Source organism: Rattus norvegicus, chromosome 14 (genome assembly GCF_021556685.1).
Source record: "Rattus norvegicus strain SHRSP/BbbUtx chromosome 14, alternate assembly SHRSP_T2T, whole genome shotgun sequence".
In the NCBI taxonomy this organism is placed as follows: domain Eukaryota; kingdom Metazoa; phylum Chordata; class Mammalia; order Rodentia; family Muridae; genus Rattus; species Rattus norvegicus.
The window spans coordinates 79451575-79475000 of NC_141547.1; the positions used below are offsets into that span (position 1 = coordinate 79451575).

A 23426-nucleotide genomic window follows, 5' to 3' on the forward strand; every position below is an offset into this window, starting at 1 on the left:
GCAGCCTAGAACAGCCATTCCTCCGGTACCTGTCCCAACTGCCTGTCTATTCTCTAACGTACAGGCCCCTCTCGTATCCCAAAACCTTGGGAAGAGCTCTTAAACTGCTGCTCCGCACCCACCAGGGGAATGCTGACCAGGAGCTGACATTCTTCTCATGGCTGATAAGGAGGAGGAAGGTCAGGAGGAGGCTGGCCCCTTCCCAGCAGGGCGGGCCCAGTCTGCCTATGACTCAGGTTGTCTGATTGGAGCCCAGTGGCCTGGGCAGGGCCTGCTCTGCTGCCTCCTGGGGCCTGAGACATTTACCCAGTGAAGGTAAAGGAGGCCCGGAGGGCCCCTACCCACCTTTCTCCTTGGCAGCAGCTGCTCTACTGGCAAGGTAAGTCCTGCTGGGTTTGCTCCAGGAGAGACCTACAATCTGCTCACCTGTGAGAGCAGGTGAGGACTAGAGAGGCTGAGCTTGGGATGGGGAGCCTTTGAACCGGTCTGATCTGGAGCAGCAGAGAGGACAGGTTTCAGGTGGCTGTGGTCAAGGAAAGGGGCCCTGGTATCTCTCAGTCTGAAAAGTGAGTGGAACCAGGCCCTGGCAAGGCTGACAGGAGGTATGAAGTGGAGGGTGTGGTCTCCCCACTATCCTAAGAGCCGGACTGGGTCCGGTGCCTTGTGGAATGGTGAAGTCCTAGAGGCAGCTGGTGCTATCTTCTGGCCTCAGTCCCAGGCTGATGTCCTCATCTCACACTTGCTGTCTGAGTGAGTGTCTTTGGGCAACTCTACTCCTCTGAACTTCATTGTCCTCCTCTGTATGCTGGGGTGTACTGTTGGCTGCCCAGAGCAGCGTCTGCATGTGGCTAGTGACCACAGTACTAGACACCCTGTGGACACAGCAGGAGTCCTGGGCTGGGGTCTGAGGGCGGGATGCTGACCGCCTTTATATGTTTCCCCCACCTGCTGGACACCAGCACCAAACATGGGGATCTTGTGCTTTGCTCTCAAACTCTGCACTCTCAACCCAGCACAGCCCTCTCCTCCCAGGGGCTGAAATTCCTGCCAACTGCCAGCCCCTGGGGACAGTAGGACAGTGATCAGAAGGGGTCTGACACCCTCCCCCATCCCACCTCTCCAAGCCAGGACACAAGAGTACTCCTGCTGAGTGAATCTTTTAGCCCTTGGAATTTAAGGCTTGCCAGGGCTGGTGAGTGTGTGGACTTTGTACAGAAGCTGAGGAGGCCAGTGAGGCCCTAGAGAAAGGGGGTAGGCCTCCTGAGAATCTGTTTGTCTGTGAGTGTCCTAAGTCCAGGTATGTGTCCTCTCTTCCCGCCCGGAGGACTGGAGCATGTGTGGTCTGTGTGCATTTTGTAGTAGCAGCCTGACCTCAACAGAACTTTGTCCATAGTGAAGGGTGGGTCTCTGTCCTCCAGAAACCCAGCAGAGCGGAAGCTCACAATTACACAAATTTGGAACAGGGTACTATTTCAAAAGCCTGCCTCGGTTTCCCTGATGCTTCAGGACAGTAGGAGAGTTCTAGGCTTTGCCCCAAGCTTCTGTGGTTAGCAGCATGAAGTGTGACCCAGAGCCATGTCCAGGAGGGCTGGCCTGTGACCCTGAGGAGGTCCTTCAGATCCCATCCAGAGTGGCCATCCCCAGGCTTCGGTCATTTTCCCTCCAAATGCCTGCTCCTGACTGAGACTCATATAGACTTCAATATTTAGAATATGTCAGACAAAGGCAGGATAGGGAGTCCCTGTCCCCTGTTGTTGGTGTCTCCTGTCATGCAGGATTGTGCAGGGATGTCATTATTCCTATTGTGATAAACCCCGAGGACTAAAAGTCACTCCTGGAGGAAAGGCATTACTTCATCTTCCAGCTGTAGTCACCTATCATTCAGGAGAGCCCAGGCAGGAACCTGGAAGCAGGAACTGAGGCAGGGGCCATGGGGAAATGGTGCTTTCTCTCTCTCTCTCTTTCTCTCTCTCTCTCTCTCTCTCTCTCTCTCTCTCTTTCTTTCTATTTTTTTTTTTTTTGAGACAGGGTCTCCCTGTGCTGCTGTCCTGGAACTCACTATGTAGACCTAGCTGGACTTGAACTCGCAGAGATCTGCCTGCCTCTACTTCCTGAGTGATGGGATTAAAGGTATACACTACCCTGACTTACCAGTTTGCTCTCTTAAATACCCCAGGATCACCTGCCAAGACCTGGTACCACTCCCATCTATCACTGATCAGAACAAGGTCCTGCAGAGTTGCCAATCTTATGGAGGCATTGTCTCAAATGACAAAACAGCGACCAACCCAATGGGTCATCCACTCAGGATCTAGTGCAGATGTTAATTCACCTGGAGGCCTCTCCTTATTCAAATCCCCAAATGTCCTATTCTATCCCGGGAGCCCCCTCCCCCTTCCAGCTCTGACAAGGTCCACCATGCATGTCCTGGGGTGCCCCCTGTCCTCCTGATTTGTGTGTCCACTGAGGTTCACTCTTTGTGCTGTGCTGAGAATACCACAGTGCCTGCCACCCTCACCGCCACGATGTCATTAGATGGTTTCATTCCAAAGTCCCCTGAGTTCCCCTGTGACAGATAGCTCCTTTGCTGGCCCCACGCTCTGCTGCCTGGGTTGGTCTCCTCCGTGCAGAGGAGAGGAGTGTGCTGGGGTGTCCAGGTGGCAGGAGACTGTTCTTGCCTCACTTCTTGTCTGATGTGTCTCCACAGCATACCTCGTGGGCGCACAGAGAAAGTCGTGGTTCTTTATCACTGCACTTGCTATGCCGTGCGGAAGGGAGTGTGACTTATCTGACACCCAGGCTATGTCCAAGGTGCCCGTGTTGTCAACAGCTGGCTTGGCGCCTGTCCCCATACCAGAGGCAGCAAACTGAAAATGAGTACCCAGGAATGAGGCTGCTGGTCAAAGGTGAATGCAATTGTGATTGCAAGTATTGGTGACCTGGCGGCACTCTGATCTTGGCTGCCGGCCAAAGATGTAGTGACTGCCGTCAGTGTTGATAATCTAGCCTCCGAGAGAACTACAGGAGGTCTTGGGCTCAGTCAACATCACGTCATGTTTTAAGGTAGTAGACAGGAATGGGGAAGCCAGTCCCCTTTGATGACAATCGCTCTGATGTAGGTATCTGGGGGAATCTGTTACCTACTCAGTTTCTTGTCTCCACTGTGGGCCATGGAACCTCGGGAGTAAAAGAGGGCTGGAGCTGCCATTGCAGATGTTTCTCACCACCGCGTCTGCTCATCTCCACCTCGCTCCTCTGTCAAGTCCACTCAGTACTTGTCCACCGTGAGACTCACATTGCCCAGCACTCTGACGCCACCCACCCTACAAGACCCTGCTCAAGCATCTCTGAATAGAATCCTAAGAGCCTTTCCTGACTGCCAAGCGGAGTGGTGTACCCGCTTGTCCCCTCCCCGCCTTCTGTGTTCCACATACACAACAGGATTTGTCTGGGTTTGTGGGATTGGGCAGTAGGTTCCCAGGACTCTGCTTTTGGCCCCTTGCTGGCCAAGGGTCTGTGAGATAAGGCTGCTCTGATCCCCTCTGCTTTGTCCTGGGGAGCTCCCTATGTGTGCTGAGCTTAGGGAATGATTGTCAGGTCTCTTGCTGTGTGGTAGGGGAGCAACAAACATTTGTGGAATGTGTTAGGTAGCTGGCCCCTCGTGCACTTCATTTATTTAGTGTCTTTGTTACTTCTCTATTGTTGTGGAGAGACATCTGAGCAGGGCAAATGAAAGCATTTAATTGGGGGCTTGCCTACAGTGTCAGAGGTTAGTCAATGCAATCACAGCAGGGAGCACGAGGGCAGGCAGATAGGCAGGCAGGCAGGCAGGCAGGCAGGCAGGCAGGCAGGCAGGCAGGCAGGCAGGGCATTGGAGCAGTAGCTGAGAGCTCACACCCTGATCCACAGGCAGGAGGCAGAGAGAGCTTGACTCTGGGCGCTGCTGTGGGCCTTTGAAACCTCAAAGACCACCCCCACTTGGCACACCTCCTTCAAGGCCACACCTCCTAATCCTTCCTAAAAAGTCCACCAACTAGGAACCAAATATTCAAATATATAAGCCTATGGCCAAGAGGTAGCGGAGCAGGCCTTTCCCAGCAGTGGGAGGCAGAGGCAGATGGAATTCAGGCCAGTCTGGTCTACAGAGTGAGTTCAGAAGACAGTGGACAGTGAAGGTTACACAGGGAAATCCTGTCTCAAAAAACCCAAAACAACAACAACAACAACAACGACAAAACAACCAAACCAAACCAAAACCAAAAATCAAAAATATAAGCCTGTAGAGACCATTCTTATTCAAAGCACCACACGTAGCTAGCCAGCCTTGTTAATACCAGGTTGGATTCAGGGACATTATCTCACACCTTGTGTATTGGTCAGGGTTCTTTAGAGGAACAGAAATGATAAAATGAATATAACTTTTAAATATATAATATGCATATGTAAGGGGACTCTATTAGACTGGTGTACAATTTGTGCCCTAGTCATTCCTACAACATCTGGAAGTATTTTTTCAGGCCACATGGCTGGATGTTTCAATTCGTCTTCAGTATAAGCTGGAGTCGTTCTGATGCCAGTGAAGGAGTGAGCTTGTCAGAGAGAGTAAGAGCAAGCAGGCAAAGAGGACATGCTTCTTCCTTCCATGTGGCTGAAGGTGTGGCTGAGATTAAAGGTGGATCTTCCCACCTCAGAAGATCCGGATTAAAAATGGATCTTTCCATTCCAAGTGATTTTTAATTAAGAAAAAAAAAAATCCCGGGGCTAGAGAGATGACTCCACAGTTAAGGGCATGGACTTCCAGAGTTCCTGAGTTCAATTCCCAACAACCACATGGTGGCTTATAACTATCTGTAATGGGATCTCATGCCTTCTTCTGGTGTTCATGAAGACAGAACACTCATGTATATAAACTACACAAATAAATAAACCTTAAAAAAGAAAAGAAAAGAAAAATCTCTCATGGGTTTACCTAGCCACATGGGCTTCAGTTAATTCCAGATGGAGTCTCTCTGACAACCGAGAACAGATATTAAACCCTGGGTTCTCATCCAATGTTGCTTCATTTTCTTGCTCAAATTGCTCTAGCCAAATCCACTGGGTCCTCTTTCAGTTAGGGCCTGCATCCTCTTTACATAGTCATATCACAGTGGGTACCTGTTGAGACACCAATCATTCATTCACTTATCTGTCTATCTGTCTGTCCTTCCACTCACCCATCCATTCTTCTACATATCTTTCTATCTATCTAGCTGCCTATCCATTTATCTATCTACTCATGGTTGATTGATCAGTCCAGCAATTGTACCCTCTGATTCCGGGCACCACCAGCTACTCCACGCCCATCTGTATATCTCCTACCCTTCCAGAAAATGTATTCAGGCACATTTCTTAAGCCACAGCTATCTGGGCACCCCACCTCCAGCCCAAGATCCACCCATCTACAGCCAAGATTCAGTCACTTGATGCCCCAGCCTACTGCCTGCCCTGTGCCAGCCCTGGGGGTGGAGCTATTCTGTCTGTCTGTCTCCCATGGTAGTCATTGCCACTTGACTGTGAGCACCATTGGGTGGTCCAGGCTATGTGGCTCAGCCACATCTCCGATGCTTAGCACTGGTCCATCTCCTCTACTCTTGCCCCTGCAGAAATGTCTTGACAGTACTCATGTTGACATTCTTCGTGGTCCCCTCCTTCATGCCTAGAGGTGCTGAGCCCAGGCAGACCTGGAGGCTGAGTTTGAAGTAGCTACCCAGAAGACTAACCTGAGCCATTAACCCCAGAATCTGTTCTTTCCCAGTCACCTCTGAGGAGAGCTGTGTGCGGGGTGAATAGTGGGAGATCGATGCCACCAGGTTGTCTGTAGTGTATGAATAGTGCTTAACAGAGGTAATGCCCCCTCCTTGTGGCAGATGAGAGAAGACCCCACAGTACACAGCTGGCCTGGCATCAAAGCAGTCATCCCTCTAACCACTCCCCCATCACATCACTTGGGAAACATCACAGCTGGGCTCCTAGGTTGTGAAGGGTGCAGGTGTGCCCATCACGTTGAGGTTAGCTGCTCAGACCATGCAGCGGTGACCTGCTGGCAGATGCTATTCAGTCTTTGTCTCTCTAGCACCATACCTCACAGGAGGCAAGAAAGAACATAGGAGCTAAGTAATCCCCTCCCAGGCAGCTGTCACCAGAGCAGGACCAAAGGAGGACAGGGTACATGAAGTTTGCTTGGTTGGAGAGACCAGGCAGAGACCTCTGGCATCCACAGCTGACACTGGGCTCATGACTGAAGCAAAGGCAGCTTGAGGTGTGTGTCTAGCAGTACATCGACAGGGTGCCCAGCACTTGAGACTTGGCTAGGAGTGGAGAAATGAGAAGTGGCTGAGAGTAAGTTGGGCTGTGCCTTCATAACAACCAGAGGTTTTGCATGGCTATTACCTCTACACCCCATTAAGCCCGAGGCTTCAGAAATCCTCACCTTAGAGGGCAATGATGTGGCCTAGGGGGCCTCAGTTTCCAGAAAGCGGTCTTAGCTGATACAACTTTGTTCCTCACGCAGGTACAGGGGAAGTGTGTGTTTGGACTGGTTAATGTTTGCATAAGCCATGGTCAAAATCATCCCAGGGATGACTGGGCTCTAGGAAATGCCAGGAATTCCAAGCAAGGCCTGCACCATGATTCAGGTACATGGGGGCTCTAGGAAGTGAGAACCCATCAGGCTCAGGACCTGGTGTCTGTCCTGGCATTGTATCTACTAGCTGGGACAAGACTTTCCTAAGCTTTCTGGGAAAGTGGCAGCCGTGAAGCACCCGCAAGGTCCCAGTCTAGAACTTTTTGTTCTTGTTGGTTAACTAGATTTTTTGTTTTTCAAAACAAAGTTTCTCTGTGTACCCCTGGCTGTTCTGGAACTCGGCTCTGTAGACCAGGCTGTCCTCGAAATCAGAGATCCACCTGCCTCTGCCTCTGCCTCTCGAGTTCTGGGATTAAAGGCTGTGCCACCACTGTCTGGACAGTCTAGAACTCTCCACTCTCACTCCTCTGTGTACTCAGGAGCCATAGGCCACACTGTCTAAGGACCTGGCCCTTCCCAGCTCTGTGACCTTATCCTGTGAGACTTCTACTCTTCACTGCTGCTGTTTTCCTGTGCTGCCAGGCTGGCTGGGACTATGGCTGTGGCACGGCAACCTGGACACTGAGAAGAAGAGCTCCAAAGCCATCTTCTTTCCTGTATACTCATCTCCCTCTCTGAGGTGTAAGGACCCTCACCCTTCCTATGACTGCCTCACCCCAAGATAGAGCGCATTGTTGAAGGGGCTCATTGTCACACACATGGGACCTAGCCTATTGCTGCCCTACAGTGTCACACATGTGGGACCTAGCCTACTCCCGCTCATCTAAGGGAGAGAGGTGATTGTGGACTTGCTAAGTTGCAGGCTAAAGGGTGATGGTGCTACTGACAATACTGGACCTCACTGGCCAGTGTCACTACCCAGGCAGAGGCCGTCCTTTCCTAGGAGCAGGTGTCTTTGGTCTGGCAGTGGCATGGGAACTGCTTCCTGTGAATCTCAGTGTGGGTGGCCTGTCTGTCTGCCCATCTGGCCTGAGTAGTTTTCAGTTGCCTGAGAGCCCATTTCCCCCTTCCCTTGTTTTGCAAAGAGCAGCTCCTGAAATCCAGGGATGGCTCTAGTGGCCAGAGCCACAAGAACAGATCCGCACCCGTTGGGCAGACAGGGTTCTGGAGCTGTCCATGTGCGCACACACAGCAGCTGCTCACCAGCACCAGAGTTTTGCTGGCCCAGCTAGTGGCGTATAAGCACACATGGAGGAACGGATTCATAGGTGTGCAGAGGATGCCAGCCAGGACGCTCCAGACCCACAAGCCCATTCTTCAGGGTAAGGGTTGGGGTCAGGGATGAGCTTGCCTTAAAGGTGTGGTTGGAGTCTGCCGTTCTGTTGAGATACCGGACATTCTGCTGAGGTACAAATGGGTTTCAGGGCTAGGCAGTCTTGGCATTGAGGGTCAGGCGAGGCTGCATCTCCAAAGCTATACCTGCAAATAGGAAGGGCTGATCTCTAAGAATCCCCCTTGAAATGAAAACACATCAAAAGCCTTTCTTCCTGTGTGAGGGGCTTAGGGTGGCTCTCTCCACAAGCCGCTTTCCCCATGTGCTACCTGTCACCCAACCATCTCCATTTGGAGCCCCGTGAGAGAACCAATGGTTTACTGTCTCTCTCCTCGGTGTGACTGCTTCCCACCCCCACGTGGAGCAGAGAAGGTCTGTATTCCTGAATCCTCCTCAAGTCAGCTGCTCCCAGCATCTCTTTAGCATCCAACCCATATCTTCTCTGGCATTTGCCCCGCATTGAGCCTTTGCATGCTCAGTCTGTCACACGGGCCTCTCTTGAGTGAGCCACTGGTATTCAGGCCAGTGTGACCGAAGCTGCCTCTAGGACTCAGTGGACAGAGCACACTCAGGCCAGACCTGGTCCCCTGCTGTGTAAAGTGGTGGTGGATAGTGCCCCTGCCTACCTTGGCTATTTCTCTGATGCCCAGTGATGATGGCAGAGTCACATCAGACCTGGGTGGTCAGCAAAGCTAATTGCATTTCTTCTCTGAGTCTTAAAGTATGCTTGTCTTCATGCTCTAGAATGACCTTAAGGCTCTGCTGGAGGCCTCTGCTCTCCTGAGCTCAACATTTGGAGTCCATTGCAGATTATCTGCAGGGCGGGGTACTTAGCCTCACCTAGCTGCCTGTGTTAGGGAGTGAGTGACTACAAGAGGCTCAGCCCTTTGGCATGCAGCTAGGCCTAAGTGGGTTTCCTTTTTCTTTCTGTTTTGTTTTTAGAGACAGCATTTCTCAGTGTAACCAGCCCTGGCTATCTTGGACTCACTTTGTAGACCAGGCTGGCTTTGAATTCACAGAGATCCACCTGCCTTTCACCCAAGTCCTGGGATTAAAAGCATGAGCCACCACGCATGGCTTAAATGTTTTTTTCCGAGTTCATCTGTCCTATGGGAGAGTCCTCAAAATCCATTGTTGTCAACTTTCCCTCCGGAAGTTGGCCTAGAATCGTCCATTTTCACAAAGTCCTATCTCTGTTGTCTTCCTGGTCTTCCCCCGGAGGTCTTCCATCACTGTCAAGTCAGTCATGGCATCCTGGTGTCAGTCGGTTCAGTGGGCTATCACAACTTTGGGTTTTCAAGCCATTGCTGAGTCTTGGTGGGCAGGATGTGGGCTCTCCCATAGGTAGGAGAGAAGTTCCAATGGCATACTTGTCCCCAAGGAGACTTTTGAGTGTGCCGCACAGGGGATGCCATCCAGAGGGATGCAATCAGAGTTTCAGAGTATGTTTGGGGAGAACAAGAGCACTGAGTACCAGCTCAGAGCCTACAGTCTACTGAGGGAGCCAGGCCCAGAACCTTTCTTTGTTCCTGTTGTGGTGTTGTAGCATCTCAGTCTCCCAGGGATGGCTCTACCCCACGTCTCAGATGCATCCTGCTCTTGTACCTTACAACCATGGGGATAGTCCACAACAGTAGCTGTGCTCCTGGCTTCATTCAGTGCGAACCTCTGGCCTCATTGGCCTAGATCTTGAACAGCCTGAAAGACAGGCAAGGAGCGCCTACCTCAGAAGGCTGGCTTCTGTCAGGGAGTCCTCCTCGGGGATAGTGTGCATATAACTCCATGTAGTTTCCTTTCCTGGAGCAGGTGAGTAAGGAGAAGTAGGGCAGGGTGAGGAGCAACTGGCCATTGGTCACTTGAGTGCCTAACGAATCTTGATAGGACCTGTGAACTTATATGATGAGGAGGGGCAGACAAGGGGAATGGGGCCACTTGGTGCCATTTTTCTTGGTGCTCAAAATATGAGTTGGAGATAATCTGGAGCCCTTACCTTCCAGGGTAGGACCTGAATCTTAGAGTTCCTAGGAATAGAGCCTGCTGTCTCTGTCTAGACACAGACACCAAAGAATGAGGGGATCAGGGAACGAGGACCCTGGTATCAGAGCTGGCCTGAGTTGGAGGACCCTGGGAATACATCTCTCTAAGTCTGTTTGATATCAAACCTTCTGGGCACACCAGGATGACAGTTTCATTGGGCTGTCAGGAAGCCCCATGACAGCAAAAGGATTAGCATCGTAGCAATGACAACTTGAACATACTACAGCCCTGTCAGAGGTCAAAACTATGAGAGCTAAACTCTATCTTTTGCAGAGGGGAAACTGAGGCTCAGGACAGTGACAGGTCTTTGCAGAAGGATTTCAAGGGAGTCAGGCTGGGGTTTGGGTGGCCCTCTGAAAGTCAGAGTCATGTGGTCTCTGCTTTGTACAGACTTTAGGAGGATCCTGTTGAAGAATCCTGGATCAGAAATGTACTTGCCCCTGCTGGTTGGCCCTGGAATGCCCTGCATATATTGGGGGAGGCTCTCAGAAATCCCCCTGGCCATGAGCCAAGAGAGCAGCTTCTGAGACAAACAGGATACTGGTTTGGGCGCGCAGTGGGGACAATAGCCGGGAGAGGAAATGCCTCCAGACCCATGTATGGGTGTGGGCTTGCAGGGGCCTCTATTGACACAGCTCCCAGAAAAATCGAGCTGGTAGAAGGTTAGCATCCTGGGGGCATCATTCTCTAGGGAGGGAGGGAGGAAGAGAAGGAGGGAGGGAGGGAAGGAGGGGGGGAGAGAGAGAGAGAGAGAGAGAGAGAGAGAGAGAGAGAGAGAGAGCATAGTGCACCTATACTTCTAGAATTCCTCACAAATGGAGACAGGCAGGAGATATCTACAGCACTTAGTAAGTATGGGGAACAGACCAGCCCTATCTTTCACAGTGGACACTGCAAGGGCCTAAGAACAGAAGCTAGGCCTGAATCTGGGCCTTGGGACATTCTCAGGTAGGGCTATAGGCTGTGGGAAGGTAAAATATTTGCCCCCACAAGCTTGGCTCCAATGTGGTACTTTTGAGCTGAAAGGGAAACTAGGCCCTTTCTTCTTCCAGTATGCTCCCTGTTGGAATCAGTGGGCTAAGATAGTGCCAGCAACAGAGTGAAAAGCAAAACGTGTGTGTGTGTGTGTGTGTGTGTGTGTGTGTGTGTGTGTGTGTGTGTGTGCACGCGCAGACATGTGTGCTAGGTCTGTGTACATGTTTCTAAGGCCACCCACATGTCTGTATTACATGTGTATGCATGTGTGTAGAAGGGAAAAGGGAACAGAGAGCTGGGCTGGGGTTAACGGGGCCAGAGGGCTGGCCTCCTCTGGACTTCCCCAATCTCAGCACCAAGGGTGTCCCCAGCCTTCACCACAGAGCACGGGGCTGGCAGTAGGCAGGCAGGGACAGGGCCTGGCTCTGGTCCACAAGGAGCTAATGATCAACTGGCCACTGAAATCCTTGCCACAGCACCCTAGCCTGTCTTAGGTCTCCAGGCCCCTAGGCTCAGGGAGGAAGTGGGGCAGGAAGCAGGGGGCGGTGGCAGTACTGAGCAGTCAGCCGGCTGTGGGCGGACTTTGCCTGTCCAGGCCAGCTGGAGACAGCCTGTAGGCCAGTCAGCAAGGAGCCGAGTCTGTAGTGGCCACCTGGCACCTGCATTCCTGAGCCTGGAAGGAAGTTTACTGAAGGACAGATGCTGGTAAGGGGGCTCTGGACAGGAGCGTGTGGGCTGTTTGAGTGTACTGGAATCCGTAGAGCCTGGCTTTGCCACAATAGTAACTAAGAATAGTGTTTTGCCTTCCTCTTTTCTTCTGGCTTGCTTGGGGTTGGGGAGAGCTGTTGGAGACTGGCACTCACCACACTGTGGCTCTGCTAGACCAACGGGATTGCTCGGATGAGACCAACTGCTAATTGTGACTGGAGACACTGGCCTTCACACTGACCCTTTGCAAATGTGTCCTGAGGGCTGGACCAGATAGATCATGGGAGTTAAGCGGCAATGTAGGATTCAAAAGCCACTGGGTCCCAAATGATGAACCCTAGCCTTGGTTCATTCCAGGCCACGACAAGCACGACTGTACTAGCATGTTAAATGGTGCCCCTGTGACTATGACCTGGCCTCTCTGAGGCCACTCTGGGTTTCTTTATGTTAACCAATGAAGCGCATAACTTTTTAAAAAGATTTATTTATTTTATGTATGAGTACACTGTCACTGTCTTCGGACACACCAGAAGAGGGCATCAGATCTCATTACAGATGGTTGTGAGCCACCATGTGGTTGCTGGGAATTGAACTCAGGACCTCTGGAAGAGCAGTCTGTGCTCTTAACCTCTGAGCCATCTCTCCAGCCCTGAAATGCATAACTTGACGAGAGTCATGACCACTGTTTCTGGAGACCTCAGGGAACAGCCTGCTTCATGGTTCCAGGCTCTAGAGTCTCCTTTCCCTCCTTGTCCTCTCTGTCCTCCTCACACAAGGATGAAGAATAGCTACTGGCAAGTAGGACAAGGATCCAGGTTAATTGTGTTCAGGTTGAGGGACGGGACTCCCACCACCTGACTTGCAGTCCCTGCTGCTATGACCCTGGCTGGGCCAAAGCTTGAGTTGCACACCCGCGATGGGGTGGGGTAGGGCTCATCCTCTGAGATGAGGTTAAGGATCACAACTGAGGAGGATGCTGAACGGTGCCACCTCCGTGTGACTGTCAACACGTTGCTGATTTCACAGAACTTCTTGCATTAGGCACGGTGCCTATGTCTTAAGTGTGTGGAATCACAAGTGGCCTGTTATGGGTAAGAGGTGAAGGAGGGAATCCTTCGGGGTATCACCACGTTCCATGGCTGCCATAACAAACTACGACACAATTGTTCTCTTAGGGTTTGAAGGCCAGGAGTCAGAGACAAGGGTGCGGCCTCCAGAGTTGCCAAGGCAGGGGGTGTCTTCCACTTCTTTTAGCCTCTGTTTGTCCCTGAATGGCCCCTGCCTCTGTGTCCTGTGCCCTCCCTCCTCTTCTGTGTGTCTTGTTCTCCAGAGAGACCTCAGGCACCAGGGAGAGAACTCACTTTATTCTGGTACAACCATCTAGTCCATTTGGGGCCACGCTCATTCAACATCTAATAGGACCACACCCTGCTGAGGTCAACTTCATCTGAAACCACCTGTTTCCAATCGGGTCCCCACTCTCAAGTGCCTGGTTAGTGTGACTGGAGAATACCTCCACCTCCAGGCAAAGTCTCAACAGCCTTGCAAAAGCAGAGACTGGGGATGTACCTTGGTGGGTCTCTGACCTGACCTTTTGGAACACAGGCAGGGCCAACCACAAAGGCTTCTCCTTCCAGCCTGCTGTACTGTAAACCAGCATGCTGTCTATCTGCTTGATCTCCCCAATATCCTATGAGTGGGTGTTTTTGTTCTCATTTTATGGGTGGGTAAACTGAGGCATAGAACATTTCACCCTCCACTGAGATCGGCCCTAGGTCTCCATGTTCCAGCGGTAAACTAGATGTGCAGTGGAGGTCAGAGCCTGGGGTGGCTTACCTGGGGACACCTGACGCTTCTGCCACCTGGGCAGAAGACAAAGGCCAGAAAGAGACTATTCAGGCTACTTTTGGTTGCTTGATTCAGCAAGTGTACCTGTGAGGCTCCTGGACACCACTTGGGGCTGGGCTGATGCTGGAGCAGGCCAAGCAAGCTCGTGGAGGGAGGCCCGTGAGGAAGGAGGTGGCTCCATGCAAGTTAGAGAGTGCCTACTTCCTCCCTGTGGCTCTGAAGTCCCACTGTGATTGCAGAGTTTGGGCCTCAATGAGCAGGTGGGAAGTTCCCTTAGCCGGGAACTTCCGTTTCTCTAGAAACAGCTTAAGTCAACCCCAGGTCTTTGTGAGACCCTGGAATGCCCTAAGTGTCCCCCCACACCCCACCCCCGGCCTAGGGATGGTAAATTTAGTTGGCTTCACTCAGCTTCTGTAGAGACACTGGCCAGCCTGCAGGTAGGGACACCTGAGGGCTGTAAGTGGCAGAGAGAAAACAGTAAGGACACTGGGGTGGGACATGGTGAGTTTGGGTGTGGGGACCAGTGATTGGGAACCACAGACCCTACAAACTAGGGTCTCACTCATCAAGAGATTGGATCAAGTGCTTGGTTGAGGGCCTTGATGTTATACCAGAGAAAATGAGGGGTCACCTACTCCTTGGGCAGGTACCTTCTGCCCTCGCAGACCTGGGCAAGACAGTGGGCTTCTGCAATGGTAGGAACCAGGGTGATAGTTTGGCAGAACTAGGCAGGGAAGGACAGAAGCCCAGGCTCAGACTTAGGCTGGGGTCAGGTTGACAGGGCCAAAGTCTGAAGGATACCCTAGAGGATCTCAGGCATGGATGGTGCCTTAAGACAGGGGGAACAGGAGGGCAGATTTGGTACATACTTCTGTCCCTGTGTTTTGGAGAACTGGACCATGCCAGGCCTCTGGTGCCTGAAGTCTTGTTTTGTTGTTGGTTCTCCCCCTCCCCCTCCCTTGGGATTGAGTGTTGAGGTGTTCAGATGTCTGCACGGATGCAAGATCCCTTGGTGCTTTTGGTATGAGATAGCTCCTTCCTATCTGCCTATCCCAGATCTTGGCCTTCTGGCACAGTTGTAGAATGGAAAGGGTTTGACCACAAACCAACCTACTGGATTCCATGACAGCAGGTGGCTAGGTGGGTGGCTGGCTAGATGGTTCATCGAGGCCACTTCTAGGGAGTGGGGCTGCAGCTTCTACAACCCCTTGTCTTCTCCCCAGAAGACGAGATTCTTCTCTATGGGCCTCCCTCCTTTCCAGCTACCCAGTCACCATCCTGCTATCTCCAGGGCTGGGCATCCCTGTCTTCTCATCATAGAGCTTATCACCTACACATGTCACGTGTCAAGGGAGAGTGAGATGCAGTCTCTCCTCTTCCCTTCTTTTTCAATTCCTTCCACCACTACCCCACCTCCCCCTTTCACTCCCTTTTCTTCCTTCTTTCTTCCCACTTTGAGTAAATTCCCTCAGCCCTAGCTAGCTGAGGTGTGTGGTTATACACCTGAAAACCAGAATCTCCGAATGTCTGGTGGAAACCCGGGCTCCTTTCTGTCCCCACAGCCTCCTGTACAGTGTTGAATCATCTGCAAAGATGTTTGAGCAGGTATCTCAGGTCAGACTCTGAGCCATTTCTTAGAGACCTCCTGGAGACCAAGAAGGGAGGCACGCCACACCCCCATACATTATATGCAAGGACCTCTGATTGGTCCATGAGGTGATTTCGATTTGATGTCCATGTTGGTGCATGGTGATGAAGCCTACTTCAGCTGTTTGACTGAGCTGGGGAGGAAACTGCCAAGTTAAAGCACTGAAAAGTTGCATGGGGATTCACTTGGCAAAGGCTTTGGGTTCTCTGGGAAAAAATAGCAGCCTCTGTATAGAGGCCCTACCATAGGAAAAGCACGGCAGACATGAGGGACTGAAGATGTGGGCGAGATGGTCTGAGGTGTGGAAGGGATGTGCAGAAGCCTGTGTCACCAGACTGTCCTGGTCACCTATGGTAAACAAAGCCCACTGCTGAATCTTGAGGCGCTGGGTACCCTGTATTGCCAGTCTCTGCTCCTCTTGACCTGGCTAGCAGCAACATCATGTATGTCACTAAGAGGACTCTCTGCTGACCACTGTCCTCTCTCCACAGAAGGCCAGCAACATGCCCAGCTCTTGGCCTTGAGGCCACTGTGAGTCATGAGGAGCTTCAGGGAGGAGGAGGCGACTTCTGAGGATCTGTCCACCATGGGGCAGGGCCCTGAGGAGCCTCCAGGAGGCTGTAGCCTGGAAGACAAGATCCAGAGTATATCCATGGGCTTACCTACTAGTCAGGAGAGAACAGGGCCTGAGGAGGCTGAGGCAACAACAGTCAGAGGTGGTGAGTACAGATGCTGAAGCCCACCACCTTCTCATGTCCACCTCTCCATCCAGTATACATCCTTCTAATCCTCCATGCCAACAGGGCTGACACGGGCACCCTGGTACTGCTTACTGGTCCCACTGGGTTAGCCACACTGTGGGCTAAGCACAAAGGGCCATCCTCTGGCATACAGATAACCCCTCCCCCACCATAGCAGATGATCAGTCCTGAAGTCATCCATGCTTCTAGGCTACATGCAGTGCAGGTAGGCCCAAGGAGTCCTCGGCTGACCAGGGGCCTCCCTAGGAACCTCAGTGATAGCAAAGTTGCCCCCGGGCAACTTGCTCCTCTGGATGGCTGAGCCTGCACAGTGCTATGTCACCTTGTCCTCATTGACTTCTCCATTACTCAGGGTGGAGTACCGTCCCACAAGGCAAACCAAGACCCAGGCTCTATAGTGGTCAGGGACCACACCAGGACTGGAGCCTTTTCCAACACCTGCTATGTGACTATCCAGGCAAGCAGTCGAGTGCTAAGATGTAGAAACCAGATGGGCTGTACTCCTGGAGGCCTGGCTCTCCTCATGGTTGTCCATAGGCTACTGCTAGACTTGGGCCTCAGTTTCACCCACTTGGAAAACCTTAGCAACTCTAACAACCCCATCACTGTCACCCTTGGGCCCCGATAGAAGAGATGCTCAGCTGCCCTGTCTCTGGCAGGGATAGCCAAGTGCTACATGCTCAGTCGCTTCTGATTGACACAGAATGAATGGCATACTAGGAAAAGAGAGCCCTAACCTTCCAGGCTGGTCTGGTTCAGTTCCTGCTATGCGGAGGCAGGGCACCTGCAGATTTTAGACCTGTCATTTGATCCTTCTGTCCCCGGCTAAAGAGGAAGAAGAGCCTGGTGGTCTAGTACTGACTCACAAACAGGAAATGGTCCTCCCAGGAAGGGAGGGTTGGGTTGGGCAAAGGCCTGAAGGACCCACAGCTCCCTATAGCTCTCCTTCTAGAGAAGCCTGGGCAGGAAAAACAGAAGGGAACGTGCAGATAAGCCGGGAAATCCTGACAGTCAGCACCCGAATCGGCCACCCAGGGGAAGACTGCCAGCCTCAGAGCTGGGAGAGAGCTTGGGAAGCATTTGGAGACCATTTCGGAGGAGATACTTCCCCTCAGGGCCTGGGCTGTGGGTCCCAGAGATTGAATGTAAATTATCAGGCTCACTGGCAAGTGTCTTTACCAGGGGAGACATCTCACCTGCCTGTTTTCCCTGGTTGGGATGCTGTAAATAGAGTTCCTGTGTGCATTCAGGCTTATGTCTTTGTACAGACGCCATTCTTCATTGTTTTTGAGGTGCTTAGGAATTGGAAATGCTGGGTTATAAAGTAAAGCCTACCACCACCACCACCACCACCACCACCACCACCACCACCACCACCCATACCATGGTACCAGAGCAACTGTAAACAAGCCAATCCAGCGTATGAACTTCTGCCCTGGGAGGCTCAAATGGCTGCCAGCAGCAAGATTGCTCAGTGGATAGAACAACCTCAGCTCTGAGTCTTGGGGGTGGGGGTGGGACACATCAGAAGTCACAAGAAACAGAGTAAATGGCCTCATCCCCATCAGTGAATGTGAATCTGTGTTTACTGCACTGCGCTCTGAGTATGCATATATATAGACATGCTAATTTTTTCTGAATTGCTTGAAAGCAAATTTTAGACATCTTACCCTTGCATCTGCAAAGACATCTGGTAAAGGGGAAGGAGTCAGGGATCTGAACTTGGAGGGTGGGCAGAGCCCTGGGATGTGGGCAGTGTTCTGAAGCAGAAGCCCTGACTGACTAGAACTTGATTCACTCCGATGCCCATGTTGAATTCCAGAACTGGGTTGCAGGCTTCAGGCTGTTCTCTTGTAGCCTGGTGTTAGGCCAATCCCACCTGGGGGATTTTGTGAAGGCATCCTGGGTGACTGATGAGAAAAGAGTCCAGGGAGTTCCTACCCCTCTACCTGAGGGACTAGGTTGTCTGGAGAACCGTTTGCCTCTCTAATCACAATCACCTGGTGTGTTGCAGACGTTGCTCCTCCCTGTGGCATGGTTGGGCAAGCTGCTGAACCCCCTTCCAATCAAATGGCAGTGTATCCGACAGGTGAGCACCAGGGCCTGAGCCTCACAATAGGCCAACCCTGCGGTGTCTGTGTCCCTGGCTATTACTGTAACAGAGGTAGAATGGGCTTCCTGCTTGTCATTGCTGGCTGGCCCCTTGCTTTGGATGTGGGGTCAATTTTAGACATACTGCCCTTTCGTGCAGAAAGACATCTGGTAAAAAGGACAGTCAGAGAATGGGCAGAGTCACTGGACAGTGGGAAGGAGCATGTGTCAAGAAACATCACATGCCTCATGGCTGGAAATTGACAGAGAAGACACAGTTCCTGGCATCTCCTTCCGTTCTCCCACTCAGGCCTCCCTACCTGCTTTGTTTTGTTTTCGTATTTTTGAGAGAGGATCTCATTCTGTAAACCAGATTGGCCTCAAACTTGAGGCAATCCCCCTGCCTTAACCTCCGGTGTGCTGAGATTATAGGCATAAGCCACCACACCCAGAGTAGATCCTACCTACCTCTTGAAGGCCCACCATCTTTCAACACCACAAGCAAAAGACCAAGACTTCAACACATGGGCCTGGGGAAAGGCCACTCCAAGTCACACGATAAGCAAGCAGAGAGAGCCTGGAGAGCCTACAAGCATCCACTAATGGCTTTCCCCCTTGGGGCTTGAGGCTTCCTGCATTGTGATCTGGAACCTATCTATGTTCCTGCTTCAGAGTACTGAGAGGAAAGGCCTCAGATTCTAAATGTCTCCACATGCAAAAAGGCTGGGAGGCCAGGGTCAGCCTGTGCTTGCCTCAGTTTCCTTATTCTAGCATCTACTGAGGACTGTTGGGGAGCACTGCATGCAGAATTGGGGGAAGGGAGCTCCCCTTGTCCTTGGAGCCTCACTGTTGTCTCCAGCTGTGGGGAGCCTGAGAGCTCAGCTCTGTGATTAAATTTAACTTTCACTGTGAAGTTCATCCTTGGGCTCTCCTTTGGGGTGGTGAGTGCTGCCCGTAGTCACTTGGGGTGCGTGAACTACCCTGGGACTACAAATGCAGAGCCTGCCCTTGTAGGGGTCACAGCCTTGTGAAATGTGAGATTCTAGAGGCTTCTACACTGCTCAGCCTCTGAACCTCCCCAGCCTTGGGTAAGAATTTTGATATCAGAATCCCCAGGCCAGAAGATACAGGCAGGTGCTCTGGGATCGTCCCAAGAATGTGAGAACCACCCCCCCCCCCAAACCCCTTCTCTCTCCTTCCTTTTACCTCCTCATACTTGGAATCCTCCATGGAGAGAACAGCCCTACCCCCACCCCAGGAGGCTGCTGACAAGGACTGGCAGTTCTTCTTGGACCTTGAGAGTCAGGGGGCCAATTTTCTCAGCATTTCCAAACACGGGAACAGAAGAATTGTCTGCTCAGGAGCTAGGAATCTGGGACAAGAGTCACTAGAGAAGATGGTTGTGGGGGGAGGGAGCCCCATCCCAGATTAGGAGCCAGGCAAGATGGCAGCCAGCCAACAGAGGACAACAGGGGTGGGGGGGTTGGGGCGGGTAGGGCCCTGATGTCTTGAAGCAGCAGAGAGGTCCACACAGGACCAACAGATTTTATTTTTCTGGGGGTGGAGACACTGACCACACAGGCAACTTGTATTCAGATTTACTGGAATATATGAAAAGGTTGGTATCTCAGTCACACTGAGCAGCTCTTAAGAGCCCTCCCTGCACCCCCAAGTGGCTGGTGGTCATTGCAGGCAAAGTGCAGACAAATGGGATATTATCCATCATGAAGAAAGACCCATCAGACCATGCTACCCTACAGGGCTGGGAGCCAGGCCAGGTCATAGTGCACAAGGCTCTGTCTGTGTGGAGCTCAGAACACTGAGGGAAGCCACAGCTCAGTTGCTCCTCCCCAGCCAATGCATCTTAAGGGTGGTCGGGAGCAAGGGTGGGTACAGATGGTAGATTGATAAGGTGTGAAGGTGGGGCCCTTCTGAAGATAGGAAAGAGCTAGGCTTCAGAGTGCCTGGCATCCCTGTGGTGGTGGCTTGAGCTGTACCTACATCTGAGGCTGAACCGTGGGAATGGGAGGCTGAAGGTTACAGTTACTGAGGGACCCTTGCTGAATGGGTGCTCTTTGCTGCTCCACGGGAGGAATAGAACATGAATCCCCTTCTTCCTGGGCAGGGCAGGCACAGCTATGGAAACTGAGGCTGGAGAGGTAAGCAGTAGCCCAGGGTCCTGTCCCCTACTGGATGACACGATCAGTTGAGGGAATAGCTAGCTATCCATGCCTTTACAGGCACCTTGGAGGATTATAGGCCTCTGCTGAAGGTTGGAAGCTGGTGGGGAACATTTGCCTCATCAGGGCCAGACAAACTGCTTCACCCACCTCCTGTTCCTTCAGACCTCACCCTGCAATTGTTGGCTGTGAGGCGGAAGAGTGGACTGCGGAGCCCCAGCCTACAGCAGACCCTGAGAAGCCGACTCCGCCTGCTGGAGAATGACAGCCGGGAAGTGGCCCGAGTACTTGGAGTGAGTCAGTCCTCAGTCTTCAGTGAGCCGCTATATCAGATAACCGACATCGAGCCCCTAGTGCAGCCTCTGGCCCTATATCTGCTCTACAACTGCCGTCTCCGGGCTGCTAACTCCCGGGTTTGGATCCCACTTGACTACTTACAGGCTGTGGGTTTTAAACAAAAAGTAGCCTTGTTTTTCTTTCATTTTTGAAATGTGAGCCCCCAACCCCAACCCCCGACTCCTGCACTTGTCACCCCAATCAGAGAGCTGTCCTGTAAATTCTCTCCAGAAGCACACATCTGGCTGGATGCATGTTCTCATTCACTCACTGTCTCTTCCTTTTAAGGAACTGTCAGCCAGGCTGCTGTCCATCCACAGTGACCAGGACCGGATCGTGGTGACGTTTAAGACTTTTGAAGAAATCTGGAAGTTTTCCACCTATCATGCTCTTGGTAAGACAGCCGTCTTCCTACAGTAGTTTGTGTTGCCCCCTCTTGGAGGACCCTGGCATCACATCACCCTAGACTCTCCAGAAAAGGAAGAAAAACAAAAAACAAAAAACAAACAAACAAAAAAAAAACAAAACAGAAACAAAAACCCTGTGGGCCAGTCTGATCAGGGCTGTGCTGCAGGATATGGAACTTTGTGGTCCCTCCCTGCATTTCTCAGAGGGAGGCTGGACTCTTGCACCCGACACACCCTTGTATGCCTGCTGTCTTGACCTTGGCCTGCAGCCCGTGAGCTACGCGCAGCCTGTGGGCCAACACAGGTTTACTTAAACCATGAGATTTTAGCTGGGCAGTGGTCAAACACTCTTTAAGCCTAGCACTCAGGAAGGAGAGGCAGATGAGTCTCTAAGTTCAAGGCCAGCCTGGTCTAAAGAGAGAGTTCCAGGATGGCCAGGGCTACACAGAGAAACACTGTCTGGAAAAACCAAACCAAACCAAAAACAAATCAGTTGTGTGGTTGTTTTCTAGTGTGGTTTGTAAGACTTTGTAGATGGCAATGGTGTGTTCACCCCTGTGGCTGTGTCTCTGTGAAGGCCATTGAGTCACATTTCTTGGCACTCCAGGCAGGCAGGGGAGGAGCCACCAGAAGTTGATGTGTTGCTCAGTCTCATGAGTCAGCTTGTCCTTTGTCCGTCCACCCTCTAGGCTCCACTGGGGACTGTACCATCCAGAAGACAATGCCTGTTTAGTTCCTGTCCTCAATGTCCACTCACAGTTTTTGAAAATGGAGGGTTCTCTCTGCATTTGCCCTGACTTATAAGGGAAGTGTGGCTATGCCTTCCAGCTAAGCAGTACTTGATAAAGGGATGGTCCCTGTGCAGACAGACAGTGACACCCAGCATCCCACAGGCCTGAGTGCGGGATTGATGGAAATCATCATGGAGGGCACTGGCCATGACACTGAGTGCCTGAAAGGCTCTGCACCCTTGACACCTCTGAAACCCAAGGCACAACAAGGCCAGATGATATAGTGGGTGTGCAGGTGTAACCCTAACAGCTAGGGCAGCGAGATAGGGTCCCATAGGGTGTGGAGGTGCTGGGAGATTCCCAGGGAAGAATAGTCTATCAGGGTCCTCTCCAGGTCTGGTGTTTGAGGTCTTGGGGTCCCCTGCCCCTCCTGGAGCCTGTCAGTGACAAGCCTGGCTTTGTAGGCTTCACACATCACTGCCTGGAGAACCTGCTGGTGGACCAGACCTTCTGGCTGCTTTCCCCCAGTGAGGAGGAGGAGACTGCCATCCTCATATATGTAAACAAGGATGCCTTGAAGCAGACACACAAGAGCCTTCTCGCACAAGAAGGTAGGCAGCAATGGTGATCTTGGTTAAATCACAAAGGGATGGGGACACTGTAGGGAAATAGGAGTGTCTTGGGTGGGAGGCATACTAGCATAAGATGCCCTATACACTGTCATTGGTTTAAAAATGTCTGTGGCTCCCCAAAAGTTGAGATGTGGGGAGAAAGGGGAGAAAGGGTTTGGCCTGCCATACTTATTCTTGCCCCCCCCCCCAACTTGAGCCATTGGCCTCATAAGGGAGGGCCTTGAGTCCCTAGGAAGGACCATCAGGGCTCGCTATGGGTGGACATGAGGCAAAGCTCCTTAGTAACCCTCCACGCACTAAGGGACACGGGAATCCCATCTCTATCTCTGAATCGTGCAGGTGGGGACTAAGGCCCAGAGTGCGTCCTAATTGGCCTCATAGCCTCAGTTGAGGTGAGGCTGGGACTTCCTTTGGGCCTCCAGACATGGGTATCAGGAGACAAAGAGGGTGGAGTGGGCTCCCACACAGGGCCCTGTTCTCTTTACTGTGGATCTTGGGGCTAGACTGGCAGCTTTCTTGTTTAACAGAGCCATGACTATCCTGCTAATCACCCTGATGACCACCTCTGTCCTTTCAAAGGGTCCTTCTTCGTTCTGTGTCCCGACCACTGTGTGAGGAGGACAAAGGAACCCCAAGGTGCAGGGAAGGGCCCCCAGACCCTCAGACGGGCTTCCGGGGTCACTCTGGGAGTACCAGTTGTGGAAACAGTCTCCTCATCCCCCACACCCAGCATGTCCTCCAAAGCAGAAGCAGTAGAGGCTGAGCCAGAGCCCTTGACTCCATTTCACCAGTAAGTACCAAGCTGGAGTCACTATCCTGAGGCCCTGGGGTGTGTGGGACCTCATAGACCCTACTCCATCTGTAGATGCTGGGTGTCCAGAAAGACGTATGAGACAGCAGAGGACAGAGCCCTCTCTCTGAGCCCTCCTGCTGCTTCCTGTAGTGGGGCTGGAAGTACAGTCAGGTGTCTGTCTTCTTGGAGGAGCAATGGCGTCTCCTGGGCTTTACTGACCAGGAGGAAAGGGGAGAGTTGAATCGAGCAAGTGGTACTTGCCATGCTCACTTTGGAGGGTCACATTTGAGGTACAGACACAGAAGTCTGCACAAAGAAAGACTAAAGGAAATAAAGTCAGAGGTCTTGAGGAGAGGGAACATGAGAACTCCTGTTCACTGCTGT

General features: G+C 52.0%; 1 protein-coding gene across 24 annotated transcripts in view; it reads left to right on the forward strand.

The window, feature by feature from the left end:
• Positions 1 to 254: 254 nt before the first annotated feature.
• Sh3tc1 (SH3 domain and tetratricopeptide repeats 1) overlaps positions 255 to 23426 on the forward strand; it is a 44298-nt gene continuing 21126 nt past the window's right edge. For 2 of the 24 annotated variants that reach the window (XM_087583151.1, XM_087583165.1), the window contains exons 1-9: positions 255 to 379; positions 2029 to 2130; positions 2708 to 2906; positions 15603 to 15830; positions 17887 to 17961; positions 20309 to 20436; positions 20768 to 20873; positions 22082 to 22228; positions 22829 to 23039. In XM_087583151.1, coding sequence (XP_087439277.1) covers positions 15650 to 15830; positions 17887 to 17961; positions 20309 to 20436; positions 20768 to 20873; positions 22082 to 22228; positions 22829 to 23039 — 848 coding nt within the window. In that variant the 5' untranslated portion in view covers positions 255 to 379; positions 2029 to 2130; positions 2708 to 2906; positions 15603 to 15649. 24 annotated transcript variants of the gene reach the window in all.